The following is a 16768-nucleotide window of genomic DNA, read 5'->3' on the forward strand; positions in this document are numbered from 1 at the left end:
ATATAAAGACAATAAATAATTGTAATTATATGCGTTTCATTGTAAATTGAACGTTCCGTTTGCATACAAGGTTAAAAATTTTGACAAGCTGAAGTTAATACTAGTGGTTTAGAATATTTTGATATTTTTTATATTGTATTATGACATATTATTTGACTACGTAAATTTATAAAAAAGAACTACATTCTGAATCGGTGAAAATCAAATGGTAAGTATTGATAATATTAGATGTTACACAATAATAGTAATAGAGGAATCGAGTCCAATTCAATGAACGAAAAAAAAAAAAAATAGCGGCCGCAAGTGTATTCGACAAGAAAAAAATCACTTTAAGTTTCGCCGCCACTTTCAACCGTTCTTTTCAGTTTTAACGCAATTTTTTTCTTTTGAAGTTATTTCTTTTTCTAACATATCAATGACTAATGACAGATTACTTACTTTAGCCGTTTTTACTGATTTCAATCAAATAATTAATATAAAAATATAGGTTAGTTGTCCTTGCGATTCCATTATTTGTTAAGTGTATTCGGGGCATAATTAAACTTCTTTATAGAGAAAAATAAAATAAAAGTTAAAAAAGAAGAATTTTATAATAGTAAATAAATTAAAAAAAAATACGAGATTATCGTGGGATAAAAAATTACAATGATTTGGAATACAGCAACGCAAAAATATCGTCTTTATGTTTCTGCAGCGTTCCATTTGTCACCATTTATCAAATTTCTTATGCAAAAGAAATTCCGGAACTCCCGCCATATTATTACACAATTTCCCAGAGATCGTTTGTTGTTGAAACTATTTGACTGCGGTTTGACATTTTCGCGTGACCGTGGGGAATTATGAGAGAAATGGCTTTGCATTTTTTTTGGCCTATAAAATTGACTTTTAAATTATTCATAAAAAAATGGACATTAAGTATCTTAATGATTCTTTTCTGGTTTTCTTAAAGCATGTTTTCTTTTGCTCATCGGTGGTTGTTATTACTATGACTAAGAACCAGTAATGAAATAATGGTTAAATTTCGAATATATAAAATTGAAATAAAAAAGTTTCATTTCCAAAATTAAAATACAAAAAATATACATAAGTATTTTTAAAACTGTTATTATTTTTGTTTTATCATACGAAAAAATGTACATAAATATTAAGAATGGTAAATTATCTACATTTTTTAACATAGTCTTTCTCGTATATACCGTTTATACACACTTCGTAAATAGCGAAAACTAAAAACTGCGCCAAGTATGTAATTAAAAATAATGAATAAATCTCAAAAGAAAATTAGACGCATCTCGTACTAAATTTTTAAACTTCCAAACCAGTTTTATTAATTAGAAGCAGAACTCCTAATTGCTCACCAGGGAAAAAGGAAATGTTCCATTGAAACGTCGGGTTAAATTGATGGGTTCGCTTCTGACCAGTGAATGAAGGGCGAGCGCGTCAGTTGGACGTTTGGCGCGAGAGTGGGCACACGCTCGCTGTAAACAGATAAATAATACCACGCGGTCAAACCCACGTGGCTGGTAATTGAGACATGTCGCGTGCGCATTCAGCCTAATGAACTATCGTTAATTGGCTTAAAAATTTTATGGTTTGGATTACGTGACCGTCAATGGATAAAAACTTTTATAAAATACGTTTTTTTTTTGTTTTGTTATTTTTTTTTCGGCATTTAACGTTAAAGCCATATAATGTATGTTCTAAAATCGAATAACGATATATAAATTTAATTACCTGTTTTTATCGATCGATAAATAGTGTAAAATTTTTGTTTGTTTTCAATTAAAGTCAGTGACAGTTGATTAAATATCTAATGTCTTGTCTCGTAACGGTTATTTTTTAAACATGGATATATCTATAGCTCTGGTTTTCGGCTTTCTAGTGTTACCCGGCCCTTCCTGTACGAACTCCGATAATCTAGGTCAGTAAATTTATTACCAACATAAATACTAGCCACAGAGATAATAGAGTTTAGTTAATGACACTCTGTCAGACGTTTAGTTGTAATGTTTCTTATTAGTCTGAGTGTATGTATGGATTTTATAGTTTTTGTTTAGTTTGTGAATGTTTGAATGTATGTTACATTGTTATTGCTTGTTAACAAATTGGTTGTTTGTTTTTACTTTTGAACTATCGATTTGTTAAAATAATATTATACTGGTTTTAATTAAATGTTTATTTCATAATACATTTGAAAATCATATAGTTGAATCCAAAATTTTTTGACTTTGTCATTTGAATCTGTCACAACAGATAGTATCTGATAGTCACTGATTATATTATTTTTATTTTAAAGGCATTCGTATTTTAAAAGCCCAATGCTTTAATTAGGCTTATAATGTGGGGAACAATCAAAATATAAAATTTCTTCGCCTCATTAGAAATATCGACTATAATTAATACTGCACAAATTATTGATAATTTAAATGACAAAGGAACCCAACCTTATTTATGTATTTAGATAATAATGACGATGATTGTGTTAATGTCAAAGTTGTCTGAATATGTTTAAATGATCAATTGTTATTATTATTGGTTATTTTTCTATACATATTTTAAATGCATCCCTTAGAAAACAATCGACAAATTGTACTAGATACGATAACATAATAGATAGGGGCAATTATCGAACCAACGACTTCTATACGTGTAGACGGCACGTATACCGCTGAGCTATTAGTGCTTCATATGGCTATGTACGTTTATCACCGCCATTTTATCCTTCACCCGCACCAAGGTTATACATGAAATTTTGTACATTAGTCCAAATATACACGGGACTCGGGACTGTACGTGACTTGATAGCAAAGTATAGAGATGACCACCACATCTTATTCTGGGCACGGCTTACTTCGAGCGTAAAGGGAATCTGTAACGATTGTCATAGTTACAGGTACACTTGGAACTAAGATTTCATTTTCTTCCATATATTTGTCAATTATACGTAAATTTTTGACATATGTATTATATATACAATATATATGAAAATATGAAATTCACGTCATTACGTTAACCGTCTAAATGAAAACTACGAAGCTTCTCATAAAATAATATTATAAACTAAAACCTTTTTCTCAATTAGGCATTACAAAAAAAAAAAGTGTCCTCATATATTACTCTGGATAGATAAAGCTAGGCGTCAAGTATGGCAGTCACTCGAGTATAATCTCAACGTATTATTAACAATAACCTTACCCAAAAACGGTCATTTGTATAGTGAAAACGAAGTTTATCCATTTAGTGCTTTTACAGAAAGACGTGTTTAGGGAATTGTGGGTTTTTTCATGTACTTTTTTACTATTCGTGTGACGTTTGCTAATGAATTTAGTTTATGTCTGTATTAATTTTATTAAATATTTTTTTAAGATTAAAATTTTACATATTAAAATTTAGTAATATACATAGCAAGAACACGTCCAATAGTGGCAGCTGAAGCATTGTATTCAAGACATTTGTACTATTAACTCGCGATATTCAGTGTTTTAAAAGTTAGCGACAACAAGCGATTTAAGAAAATGTAATATTTATTGAGAGGATAAAGACAATATATTCTTCATGAAGAAAGTTATTCATATTTTTTATTTTATTGAGAATTATTCCTTAACATACTTAATGGATGGCAACAGTTATAATTTTTAATTATAATTCATAATTTTTAATCATTAAAATCATAAATATATATCATAGTTGATTTTATAAGTTTGAAACATTTAATTCATGTAGGTTCTCCTGACTTTAGAAATACCTACGAAACCTCTACGGCGTAGCTTTACATATGAGAGTTGTTAGTCTTTTAACTTAGTAAATATACACGAGAGCAATAAACTTAACTCTCAGTTATATTAAATTAACAGTGGCTTTGTTAGTTGGTTTTAAATATAATAGAATTCAAAAGGCTAGGTGATTTATTATTAGTAGGATTTTGAAAGTGAAATACAAAGTTAGTTCATAATTATAATTTTATTAAGGTCGTACAATATGTATGAATGTTACCATTATTTTTTCAAGTAATATCTATACAAAATTTTATCAAAATCGACTCAGTCTAGTCGTGAAAACGTAACAATTTTTTTTGTAACGTAATTGATGTTTATATAATATTTAACACTTATTGAAATCATTTTGTAGGTTTTAAATATTTTGACTACTATAAATAAAAGGTAATTGCTTCACACTGGCTCATTACGAAATTGCGAAAATTAAATTTAAATAACATTTAAATATAGTTTTATTTACAGTTTCTAGGTGTTGATAAGTTTTCATAAAGTCATATAAAAATTTATATCAAAAATCAATTGTAAATTCGTACATAATAGTAGATGACGTTCCTTTATCATGAACTATAAAAAGACAACATTGTTTGTAACTTAATTCGGTCACGGTATGAAAGGGCTAAATTCGCAGTTGTCACGTTTTTAATTAATATACGAGTGGGCGAGGCTCGCACGCCTCTTTGTTGTATATAAAATTCATCAATTATCGTTTCGTTTACATAAAGAATTATTCGTAAGCAAATGCTTAGAGAATAATTTTATAATATTCCTTTATAGAGGGATATTCTTTGTTATTTTAGACAATTAAAATATTATAATAGTAAATAATTAAATTTACGTTGTTTGATAGGATTAATTTTCTGTTATACATAATCTATAGAGTACATATTTATGTTTGCCTCAAACGAAGAAGCTATTAACACTAACTTAATTTAAACATTATTGAAAAAAAATATTTATATATCATTATCTAGAACCTTTTGCACGTGTTATTTTGTATTTATGTATCACAGTAGTAAATAAATAATTAATTATAATAAAAATTGACATAATAGTTAAGCATACCATATATTTGAATTTTAGTTATGGAAAACTATAAGGTTCCCATTAAATAAAGCATTGTGGAGTAAGCACTAAACCTTGATTACGAGGAGTCCTTTGCCCAGCAGTGAGACATTTGCAGTTTTGCTTATTTAACAAATGAATCTGATATATTTCAAATGAAACTTGATACATATTTCTGTTTTATAATGAAATATATTTGAAGTTATATACGGGAATGTTTAAAGGCTTTAAACTTAAATTCGCATCCGAGATAGGAAAAATACCAGTGGAAAAATTGTTGAACCTCACAATGCACTCTCGACTGTATTCGCGATGTTGTTTGTGTTAAAACTTAGTAGTGTTTTAAGTATATATTTATAAATTTACTACTTCTTCCCTTTATGCAAAATATACTTTCTTCAGTTTATTTTGCTCATATGATGATAAATAAAAACAAATTAAGTAAGAAATTAAAATACAAAGTAATAAAAAGAAAATAAAGATACACATACAGTAACAGCCTGTGAATGTCCCGTTGCTGGGCTAAGGCCTTCTCTCCTTTTTTAGAGAGGGTATAGAGCTTATTCCACCACGCTGCTCCAATGCGGGTTGATGGAATACACATGTGGCAGAATTTCAGTTCAAAATAGACACATTCAGGTTTACTCGCGATGTTTTCCTTCACCGTCAAGCACGAGATAAATTATAATCACAAATTAAGCACATCAAAATTTAGTGGTGCTTGCCCGGGTTTGAACCCACGATCAGTTTTTTTAAATAAAAAGTTTTTCTATCAGAAAATTCTCAGTAGCAGCACAGGGTCTAGAAGTTGGAAGTGTGTACACTCCCGTGCCTTGGAAAGCACGTAAAACCGTCAGTGCAGCGCCTGAACTCTTTCCAGTCGTGTCGGATTACCGTCCCATTGGATTATGAGAGCTAGGGAATAGAGAGTGTACCTGTGTTTGGGCACACGCTTGTGCAATGTAATATAATCTCTCATGTGCAACATAATCTCTCATGTGACGGTCTGGAGTACCTTTACTTTACTTTTAACTAAAGTAAGATTTCAAAAAACAACTTCAGGTATATAACAAACGGAAATGATTGCTTTTAGCTTTTCCAAGCCAATTCATAAATATTTATAATTAAATATTTAAATTTTGATTGACTATGTTCCTCTGTTTTCAAATGTCTTAAATTTTAAATGCTGGAAATATAAATAAATGCTTTAAGTTAATTTTTAATTGTAATTAATATTCAGGCTTTTATTTTTTTATATCGTTTATAATTATGTAAGAATTGCTAAAATATTAAAATTTTAATTAAATAACAATACAGAAATCTTTAAACGTACGCTACGTTATCCCAGTATCATGTAAAAGCTTGACACAATAAATCACTGGATTTACGAAAAACTTAAAAAATTGAGTACAAAAATTCGGAAGTTGACGATAAATTTTCCCTTTCAACTAATAAATTTTTAAACTTTTTGTGTTAAGTTTAATTATTTATACACAGTAAAAATTGAACTTTCTTTAACAAGTATTTTAACTATTTAAACGAAGCTATACTTTAAGAAATTAGATACACGAAATTATAAGCCTGAATATTAATTAAAATAAAAAAAAATAAACTTTGAAACATCAGATATAGACGAGAAACGTTTTGTAGCCGTCAAGAAGTTTGTAGGCTTTCATTTACTAAGAATCTAAATGAAATATATTTTCTACGGGTATGCCTTTGATTTAAAGCTAAAGTTAAGTGTTTAATTAAATTTTAATTACTTGAGAAATAGTGTTTCTTAATGAATGTTTCGAAAACAGAGACCTTTTTGATGTCGCTTATTTATTATAACTTAGCAATGATACCGCTAAAATTATATACAATGAAATCAATAAAATAAATAACAGTTTCGATACACGAGACAGAATATTTTGTATCTAATTATATAAGAGTATTCCATTTTTAAATTTAAGTAAAATGAGTACTATGATCTTTACAGATTCTTAAATACGACAATCGTTCTTACGAACGATTGTCGTATTTCATTTTTGTAATGGTGTAAATCGACTTCACTAGCACGTTAGTTTGATTCGTGTATTCTTTAAATATTATAATTATTGTAATAAATTGAGCATCATTCTGATATTTAACGATCAAATTCCTGGGCACGAAATGATCGTCGTATGAATTTGGAATTTGTATTTGAAGGATAGTTCTAGTAGAACTAAAAATAATTTTGTCTCATGATTTGTTCGTTTGAAACGAATAATTTCGACTTAAAGAACCAATACAAGTATCTAATAAATAGGGTTATTAAATGATATTTACTTTACGTTTAATTATTGTGTAAAATAATCAACAAAAGTGCTGGCAAAAGGTTTTTATAATATAATTATTAATATATAGTTGATTTGGCTTAAAGTCCGCTACACAAATATACTTATAAAGAAATAATATTAACTAAAGACATAGATTACATAGATACTTTAACCGCATCTAAAAACTTCATTACAAATACGTGACGAGGCGTACCACTCGAGTTTTAAATAAGATATATTTTCATTAGTCTTACTTGGGAAACTGCTGACCTTCCTATTCTTACTCTCACTCCGGCGTAATCACATTTAGAATACATCCGAACATTCAGCGACGTATACTATTTTTATGTAACTTAAGATTAACTTTGCAGAATACTTTCTGCCCAATTTTTTTTGCGATTAATGACTTTGCTAAAAACGTCTTCAGGGAAGTTGAATAGTTACATACCGTTTGTCCCGTTCTATCGTCAGTAATTTGAAATTCGTAAGGAGATTACAATGAATTGAGTAAAGTTTATTACTTTTTGGGTATTTAAGAATAATAGTAATGATAATGTCCACCAGACCGATTTCAGCCACGGTGGCCAATCTCAAGAGAGATAAGCCAACTGCGCAGGAGATATTATAGTGCACAAGTGTGACGCATACACAGGTTTCTCTTCCCTAGCTCTCATAATCCGATGGGACGGCAATCCGACACGATCGGAAAGAGTTTAGGTGCTAGACCAACGACTGTACGTGCTTTCCCAGGTACGGTAGTGTACACACTTCCAACTTCCAGACTCCGGGCTGTTACTGAGAATTTTCTGAAAGAAAAATCCAATAACTTTTTATTGGACCCAGTACCTCCAGGTCTGCCTTAAAACAAAGCTACTAGACCAACGAGGCAGTACATTTAAGAATATTAATGTAAGTTAAAATATACTGCAAGCAAACGTTTATTTTTTTTAATTACTTCTAGTTGCATAGGTTTAAGCCGAGATGGACCAGTGTTAAAAGCGCGCGTGAATTTTAACCGATGAACGTGGGTTCAAACCCGGGCAAGCACCATTGAATTTTCATGTGCTTAGTTTGTGATTCATCTCGCGCTTGACGGCGAAGGAAAACATCGTGAGGAAACCTGCATGTGTTTAATTTTATTAAAATTCTGCGTATTCCACCAAAACGCATTTCAGCAGCGTGGTGGAATAAGCTCCAAAAAACCTTCTCCTCAAAAAGGGATAAGCGGCCTTAGCCCAGCAGTGGGACATTCACAGGCTGTTACTGTACTAGTTACATTTGCAGGCAAAACACTTAGACATACTAAATAGAATAAAATATCTAATGCCCTGTCACTTTACCTCTATTGGAGGGCGGTATGGTTAATTTTTTTTAATTAAACTGGGAAATACTCCTAGCAATTATGTCATAAATATAAAAATGTATATGTATGCAATATAAGTATTTTAAAGTAAATTTAGAAAATATTAATTATATGGTAGAATATGGTGTTGAGTAGGTACTTAGATGTTCTCTTCATAATAAAAGGTTTTGATAATTTACCATTTGATAATATAATAATGTTATTATAAAATTAAATAAAAATAAGAAAATGAAATATTTTAAGCTCAAGCAAACGTATTTTATAGCCTATGAGCCTGAAATTATAATCTATCAATAAATAAAAATTCCATATCAATCGAATAAGTAAATCACTAAATCGGGCCATGAACATATAATTTTTCCATTTATATTACATAGTGATTGTGATGGAACTTCTATTATAAAAATGAGAGGAATAATAATAAATATTTTGATGTAATTTCTTAAAATAATAATGTGTACGGCTGAGACCTAGTAAAATCAAGTTTGAGTTAAAAATAACGAGAAATATATATTACATATATTTATATTTTTGAAGTATATAAAAACAAACAAGCTTTCTGTACAATAATTGTGTGTGTTTCTATGAAAATATAACCAAAATATTACTATAACATCATATAATTTGTTAGAGCCAACGTAATATTAACGAATTCTGCGATTAAAATACTTAAGACTAATTATATTAATTAGGTTATAATTGGCGTGTCTGTTTCTTATCTCAATTGAATATTCTTGGATTTTTTAAAATATCTTAAGGCTTCAAAGTATTATGTCCTTTAATCGTTCTAATAACGAGCGAACTATTGATCGAAGTATTTTTTAAATTTAGTTTTTATTAGGTAGGCAAACTGCCCAAAGATTATTAAAAATCACTCACATCGCCAATACACCATCAACCTACGGGATTAAGATGTTATGTCCTTTGTGACGGTACACTGGCTAACTCACTCTTCATACCGGAACACAATAGTACTTAGTATTGCTACTAGGTGGTAGAATATGTGATGAATGAGTGGTACCTACCCAGAGGGAATTACACAAAGCCCTACCACCTCTGGGATACGTCCCATTTCTGGGATAAAGCATTTTCTCTTTTGAAGAAGGTTTTGGAGCTTATTCCACCATGGTGCTCAATACGCGTTAGATCATACACATGTGTCAATTTTTTCTTCGCCGCTGAGCAAAAGATTAATTGTATTGTCTCAGTCATGAATTTCATATTAATAGTTTTTTATTATTAATTGAAGTCTATCAATAAACACGTTTATTCGCGTTATTCTTGATTTGTCCTCCGGACCGATTTCGGCCGATGCGTTTGTCCTGGGTTTAATTCCCAGGTCGGGCCAATAAAAAGTTAATGGGTTTTTCGGTCGAAAATACTCGCAGCCCGGAGTTTGGAAGTTGGAAATGTGTACAATCCTGTGCCTCGGAAAGCACGTAAAGCCGTTGGTCCTGTGCCTGAACTCTTTCCAGTCATGCCGGATTGCCGTCCCATTGGATTATGAGAGTTAGGAAATAGAGAGTGCACCTGTATTTGCGCACACACTTGCGCACTATAATATGTCCTGAGCAGTTGACTGATCTCTCTTATGATTGGCCGCCGCGGCTGAAATTCGTCCGGAGGACATTATTATTATTCTTGATTTGAAAGCAATAGTCTTCGTTGAAAATAAGATTGAGTCCAAACAATAAAGCCAGGTAGTAATAAAAGAAATAAGAAAATAATAAAAATATTGAGTGTAAGAAATAAGTGACAAAAGAAAAGTTCACATTTGATTTGATTAAATGTCATTCCTAAAACGTATGAAAGAAAATAAAATCGATTCAGCCGCATATATTGATTTTTTTTCATTAATTCTAATATATTATTGTGTTTAATACTATTGATTTAAAAGCGAATATAAATTTTATATTAAATAAGTTTTGAACTTTATTTTATATTAAGCAAATTCTTAGGTATGTTGAGTTGAATATTGTTAATTTATTATAATTGATTATAATTTTAATTAATTACTACCACTTACCATCAGGTGGAGTAGAGTCATTTGCCCTCCCGGCGAATATAAAAAAAAAGAGATTTTTATTGATAAAGTTAAAGTATTAGAAGTATTACAAAATATTATTCAAATGAATATTAAATGATGTACAGGCAATAAAATTAATATTCAAATTTATTATAATATGACTTAGAAGGGAATGGTCTTTTTTATGACAATAAGGCAAAAAATCTTAAGGGTTTTAATCTAGGCAAGCGCCTCTTATACACATGCACATGCACGGTGCACTTCTTCACGTGTGTATTTACATACACGTGAAGAAGTGCACTGCACGTGTCGTGTGGAGATCTATCATATGTGAACGTGGGGAATACAGGCTTAAGAATAAGCTTAGCTCAGCAGTGGGACATTAAAAGGCTTTTACTTTTATATAAACAATGCATCTATGTAATCCTATACGTGTTTGAGTTTTGTTAATATTATGGTTCAAAACAAAAACACCGTTAGGTGCCTACTTAGGAGAAACTGCTTCAAGTTAATGGCAATAAAGTTGAAAAGTTTTAGGTAAATGTGGGCCCACTGCACCCTGTTCCCAGAGCTTAACATGTTGACGTCATTTAATTATAGAGTTTGTTTCATACAACACAGCTTCTTGCTTCAGCTGTTGTTGTATATAAGATTATATATGACAAATTCATAATATTATAGACGAATTATATTTATACCTTAATACCTTACGTTAATATAATTCACAACAACATAATCTAAAGATATTGATTTAAATGGAAAATTGTTAAAAAGAGTTTTAGCAGATAAAGGGACAGCTACATTATTTTAAAGAGATTTCGTTACTTTGCGGATTGCTAAAAATGTTATGTTTTGTTAAATATATATAAAATGTTGTGGGTTAGTTAAAAACAAAAAGTAATAGATGTACTCAAAATGATAACATGGGACTAAAAAACTTTAATATTGTTAATATATAAGATATTAACGCTTTTCATAAGGAACAGATTAAATTTAATTTAAAAAAATGTACAGTGTAATGGTGATATATAGTTTAGAATTCCCTTTAGAACTTCTTTTAAAAAAAATGTATAAAAAGCCGTAATGGCCCAGCGGTTAGAAGACGAGAACTGTTTCGAAACCATAGCATATCAAATTTTAAAATCTTGTATCGGCTTAATTATAAATATATCTAAAAAAAACCATAATATATTTTGAGAAACAAAATATAAATACGGTTTTATGTTGATTGCGGATAAAGTTTGTCGACCAGAACAGTGTGTCGAAAATATCATCATTTTCTATGTAGTGATTAAATAAATAAAAGATATTTATTTAATGTTACCGTTTATATATTGTTTGATAGATTTGTTGCAGGCTTCAATAAAGTGTTTTAAATTATGTATTTGTAAATATGAATCGTATTTGTATTATATTTCACCGTAATCACAAAGGAATCTTCAACTACTTTGGGCCACGCTAGTGAATCGTGTAATCACGTGACGATTAGAGGCGTGTGTAAAGGAGCGTTATGGGGAGGAAACGCTGCTTTCTGAGAAACAGTAACTAGCTTAGATAAATAATAATAGGTGCGCTTTAAATAGTGTTATAAAATTTACTCGAGTATCAAAATTACTTTTACATTTTATGAATCATTAAATAAGAATCCCTTTAGTATATTCAAAACTGCCTAGAAGAGATGTCGCTATGTAGCGATAAGGCCACCAATGTTGTATATCAATTAGGTTCTATCCACGTGTTATGTAATTTTTTTATCATTGTGTTGTACTTATAAATAATATTCTATCTATTTATATAAGAAAGTCAACATGAATTAAATAAACACTTCAGTTGATGTAATGATGTAACAGCCTGTGAATGTCCCACTGCTGGGCTAAAGGCCTCCTCTCCTCTTTTTGAGGAGAAGGTTTGGAGCTTATTCCACCACGCTGCTCCAATGCGGATTGGTGGAAAACAACACTTCAGTTATCCTTGGCTATTATGACAAAGCCATTTAGTTAACGTTTTCATGATATTGAAAATTGATCACGCTCTTAAAAGTTTTTAGTCCTTCAAACGTTGTGACTATATTTTATATGGCCATTACATTCCACTCGTATGGAAGGACTTTTATAAAGTGCGAGGGGAATTCCGTAACACCGTTTGTTCACATTATCTCCGACTATTGTTTCACACGATTTCCTCCACGACGCAGTATGTTTTATTGGTGCGATGTTCTTTTGTCTTCCTAATGTTGTAGGCGTCTTCAAGCTGTGATAAACATACGCGCGTTCTTTATTGGTACTTGGTGGACTCGAAATCTTGACACGTTTTACTTAGAATAAGGACTTCTATCAAAGTATAATTTGTTGTTCGAGTTTGAATAACAAGTTTATAACTTTAAAGTTTTTTTTTTTTAAATTAAGATGGACAACTAAGAGTAACCATACTGTATATATTAATAAGCAAAGATAAAAAAGGTTCAGTACCTATTTCTCCAATCTTACAACCGATTTTTTTAATTTGGTAGCTATGTCGAGCCTTATATCCTCGATTATTTCAACCGTCGAGTGATCAATCTATTTCCTGTCATCTCCATTCGACGTGACATTGACAAAATAAATTGTTTTCTTGACAAACTAAAACGAAGCAAAAATTGAAGTTACATTAAAAATAAATAAAAAGCAATACGCCAGAAAATAAAAAAATAAAGTAAACGAAACAATAAAAGCTATAGAACTAAGTTGATCATTGAACTCCATGTCCATATTTTTTCTTAAATCTCATGACCAGCGTTGGATCTGCATGGTGGAATTTGAAGCTTTATTTTACGCTCTTTAAGAGAAGAATTTAGTCCAGAGACGGGACCGTTATGAATTTTTCCTGATATTGAACAATAAGCTATATGTTAGTAAAATCGTTTCATCACCAACTTCTATTTTATAGAAAATCGATCAACTTTTTCGTTTCCCTTTCGCCTATAGTCTTGAAATGTTTATGTATCAAGAAGCTCTTTACGTTAATATAAATGGAGTGCTTGTTTCATTTACAAAGGGATGGGAAACTTTGATCTGTTAAGTGAAAGTATTATCCAATAAACTAAAAATTATATTCTTCTTTTCTTTGAATTTTCCGTTATTTTATTAGAACTATTGTATGTATTTACTATTAATATATAATAAAATATTGAAAATCGATGCGTTAATACGCTATTTTGATGCGTGTTTATACTAAATATTATAATTATTATGGTCAACGTTGTATATATTGTTTACGCTCATTGACATGCGATCGTTTTCGAGTGAGTTTCGAGAATGTACTTATATTCAGCTCTACCGAGTAAAAAGATATTGACGCTTTTTATGGAAGTAATTTTAAGCTTGTATTTAATATTGTTTTCAAATAGATACTATTGTTATTGTTATTATTCTAAATACGACTGACGATACAACGATTGTGTAATTTCAGAATAATACGCAATGATTTGTAAATATAATATGAAGTTATTGATTGGTGGTAGGGCTTTTTGCAAGCTCATCTGGATAGATACCACCCACTTATAGCATATACTACCGCCAAATAACAATACTTAGTAGTGTCAAGTTCCGTATTGAAGGGTGAGTGAGGCAGTACAACTGCAGGCACAAAGAACATAACATATTATTAGTGAATTAAATATTAATATTTCCAATGGCTGTGGGCGCTGGACTAATTACCATCAGGTGGCCCACTTGCACGTCCAAAATAAGTAGATCTATTTTAAATATAACAAAATATAAACCTGGTTGAACACACATCTTGTTGAGTTTAATGCCAAGAAAACACAGGTATCCGCTCTCATAGCGAAAAAGTCACCATTTTACCCTCATCCCTCCCTCTGTGGAACACCGCTGATGATACAAAGCAAAATCGCCATGCTGGGGATGGACGTTCGCTGCGACCTTAGTCCAAGGGATTACATCGAGGCTATTATAAAAACAGCTTCACGGAAACTCGGAGTTCTGAACAAGGTGCGGCGTTTTTTCACGCCACAACAACTGTGCCTGTTATACAAAGCACAGGTACGGTCTTGCGTTGAATATTGCTCGCACCTTTGGGATGGCTCAGCTAAGTACCTACTGGAGGCCTTGGACCCGTTGCAGCGACGTGCAGTACGCATTAGTGGCGACGTAAAGGTCACAAACACCCTTGAACCTTTACAATTGCGTCGCGAGATAGCAGCTCTGAGCGCTTTCTATCGACTGTATCACGGCAAGTGCTCTGAGGAATTATTCTCTCTAATTCCTGCTTCCCCCTTCCTTCTTAGGTTCACGCGAGCTGGTTCTCGATGTCACCGCCTAACTGTGACATCAATTCCATCGCGCACAAAGGAATTTGGCAACTCCTTTCTTTGTCGCACTTCCAAAAAATGGAATTCCTTACCAGCTCACGTGTTCCCCTCCTCTTACAACCCGGGTTCCTTCAAACGAGGCATGAAGAGGCATCTTGCGGGCCGGCAAGGCAAAGGCGACTAGTGCAGAACATTTTCCCCGTCTGTACTGGCCGTCGTCGCGTTTGGACTCTACTACCACTTACCATCAGGTGGAGTAGAGTCATTTGCCCTCCCGGCGAATATAAAAAAAAACATGCTAAGGTATATTGAGACAGAACCGCTTTTGAATGCATTAACATATTTCACTCGCGTCAATATTCAAGTTGATTCGAATGCCATCAGCTTGCAGTCGCGGTACCCAGTGTAAGAGCCTCGTGTATATGTAAGGCTTGAAAAACTTGCAGTTTCGATCTTGTCTAATCTATCAGTCGAAGCTATTTAAGAGATGAAATTAAAAAATCAATTGGAGATATAATAATTGAAATTATTAAAATTGTTTTAAATGGTTTAGTTAACAGACTTATCTTTATTTTTTTATGATTGCCAACATGACACAGTTATAATTGGAAAATAACTTTTTATAAATTAGGTTTAAGGGTTAAAATGACCATGCTTATAAGTAACTACGATATGCAAAAGAGACGCAAAGTATCTTAAATATTAATGAAAAAAAATACATAAAAAAATTTTGAAATTATTTGAAAAAATATTTAAATACAGTTATGTATACAGTAACATTGGTAAAGCTATATTTAGTATGAACGGTGACTACCAAGCTACTCCAATCATGTCCGGAGTCCAGCTGTCCCATTACAGATGTCACTTGATTCAAACGCCCTGATATCGAGAATTCGTGTTTTAAAAAGACGACCACGTTTTTGCTTCCTATCTCTTTCTAATACAGCCATTTGAGGTTTAAGAATTTATTCTCAAAAAGACAGATTCACTTACATGAGAACAGTATGATAAATGTAAAGATGACAAAAAATATAATCGCCTTATAGATACTTAGTTAACGGAATGTAATATAGTAAAATAGATGTGTGTATTTTAATCGGTACAAAAGTGGGTATTCTCTAAAATATATTTTGAGAGTTGAGACTTGAACCCGTTAACTGAGCTTACATTTTTTATATAAGATGGTAATTTGTTATATAGTTGTGCTCCATCGAAAGTTATATTTTTTTTTGCAAATTTGGTTCTAATTTTTGGGAGTACTAATAAGCTTGGTCTACGGGTGCTACGTTTATTGCTTTGTTTTATAAATGACAATTCTGAATGTATCGATTTATTAATAATTTTTCTAATGAGAATACAAGAATTATATACATAAAGTTGTCGTAAGTTCATAATATTTGTTTCTTTGTAAAGTTTAGTTGTTGATGTCAAAGGTGGATATCTAAAAAGTATTTTAATAATTTTATTTTGTTTTCTTTGTAGTTCTTGCAGTTTTGTTTTTCCAGTATTACCCCATATTTCTATTAAATACAATAAATGCGATTTTACTAGCGAATTGTAGATGTTATACTTTATTTTTTTAGGTAAGCATTTTGAAATATTTGTTAATGACCCAATTAAAGAGGAATGTTTTTTATTAATGTAATCTACTTGATATTTGAAAGTTAAGTGATTGTCTATTCGTAACCCTAAATATTTTTCACAGTTTTTCTGCTCAATTGGAAAATTGTCAATAGTTAATGGAACATGCGGTGCAATCCTTTTATTTTTAGTTTTGAATACAATGTAACAAGTTTTGGAAACGTTAATAGTTAAAAGATTTTGATTGAACCATTTATGCAAAACATCTAAATCACGTTGAGCTTGAGAAATTATATCATTTATGTTATTACCGAAATAGATTAAACAGGTGTCATCTGCATACAAAGTCAG

General features: G+C 31.2%; 1 protein-coding gene across 2 annotated transcripts in view; it reads left to right on the plus strand.

Moving 5' to 3' along the window:
- The first annotated feature begins 1442 nt into the window (after nt 1-1442).
- Nucleotides 1443-16768, plus strand: part of LOC126770798 (protein eva-1 homolog C-like) — a 41046-nt gene continuing 25720 nt past the window's right edge. For both annotated transcript variants that reach the window (XM_050490362.1, XM_050490363.1), the window contains exon 1: nt 1443-1921. In XM_050490362.1, coding sequence (XP_050346319.1) covers nt 1846-1921 — 76 coding nt within the window. In that variant the 5' untranslated portion in view covers nt 1443-1845. The remainder of the gene's footprint in view (nt 1922-16768) is intronic.

This window comes from Nymphalis io, chromosome 9 (assembly GCF_905147045.1).
Source record: "Nymphalis io chromosome 9, ilAglIoxx1.1, whole genome shotgun sequence".
NCBI classification, from domain to species: Eukaryota; Metazoa; Arthropoda; class Insecta; order Lepidoptera; family Nymphalidae; genus Nymphalis; species Nymphalis io.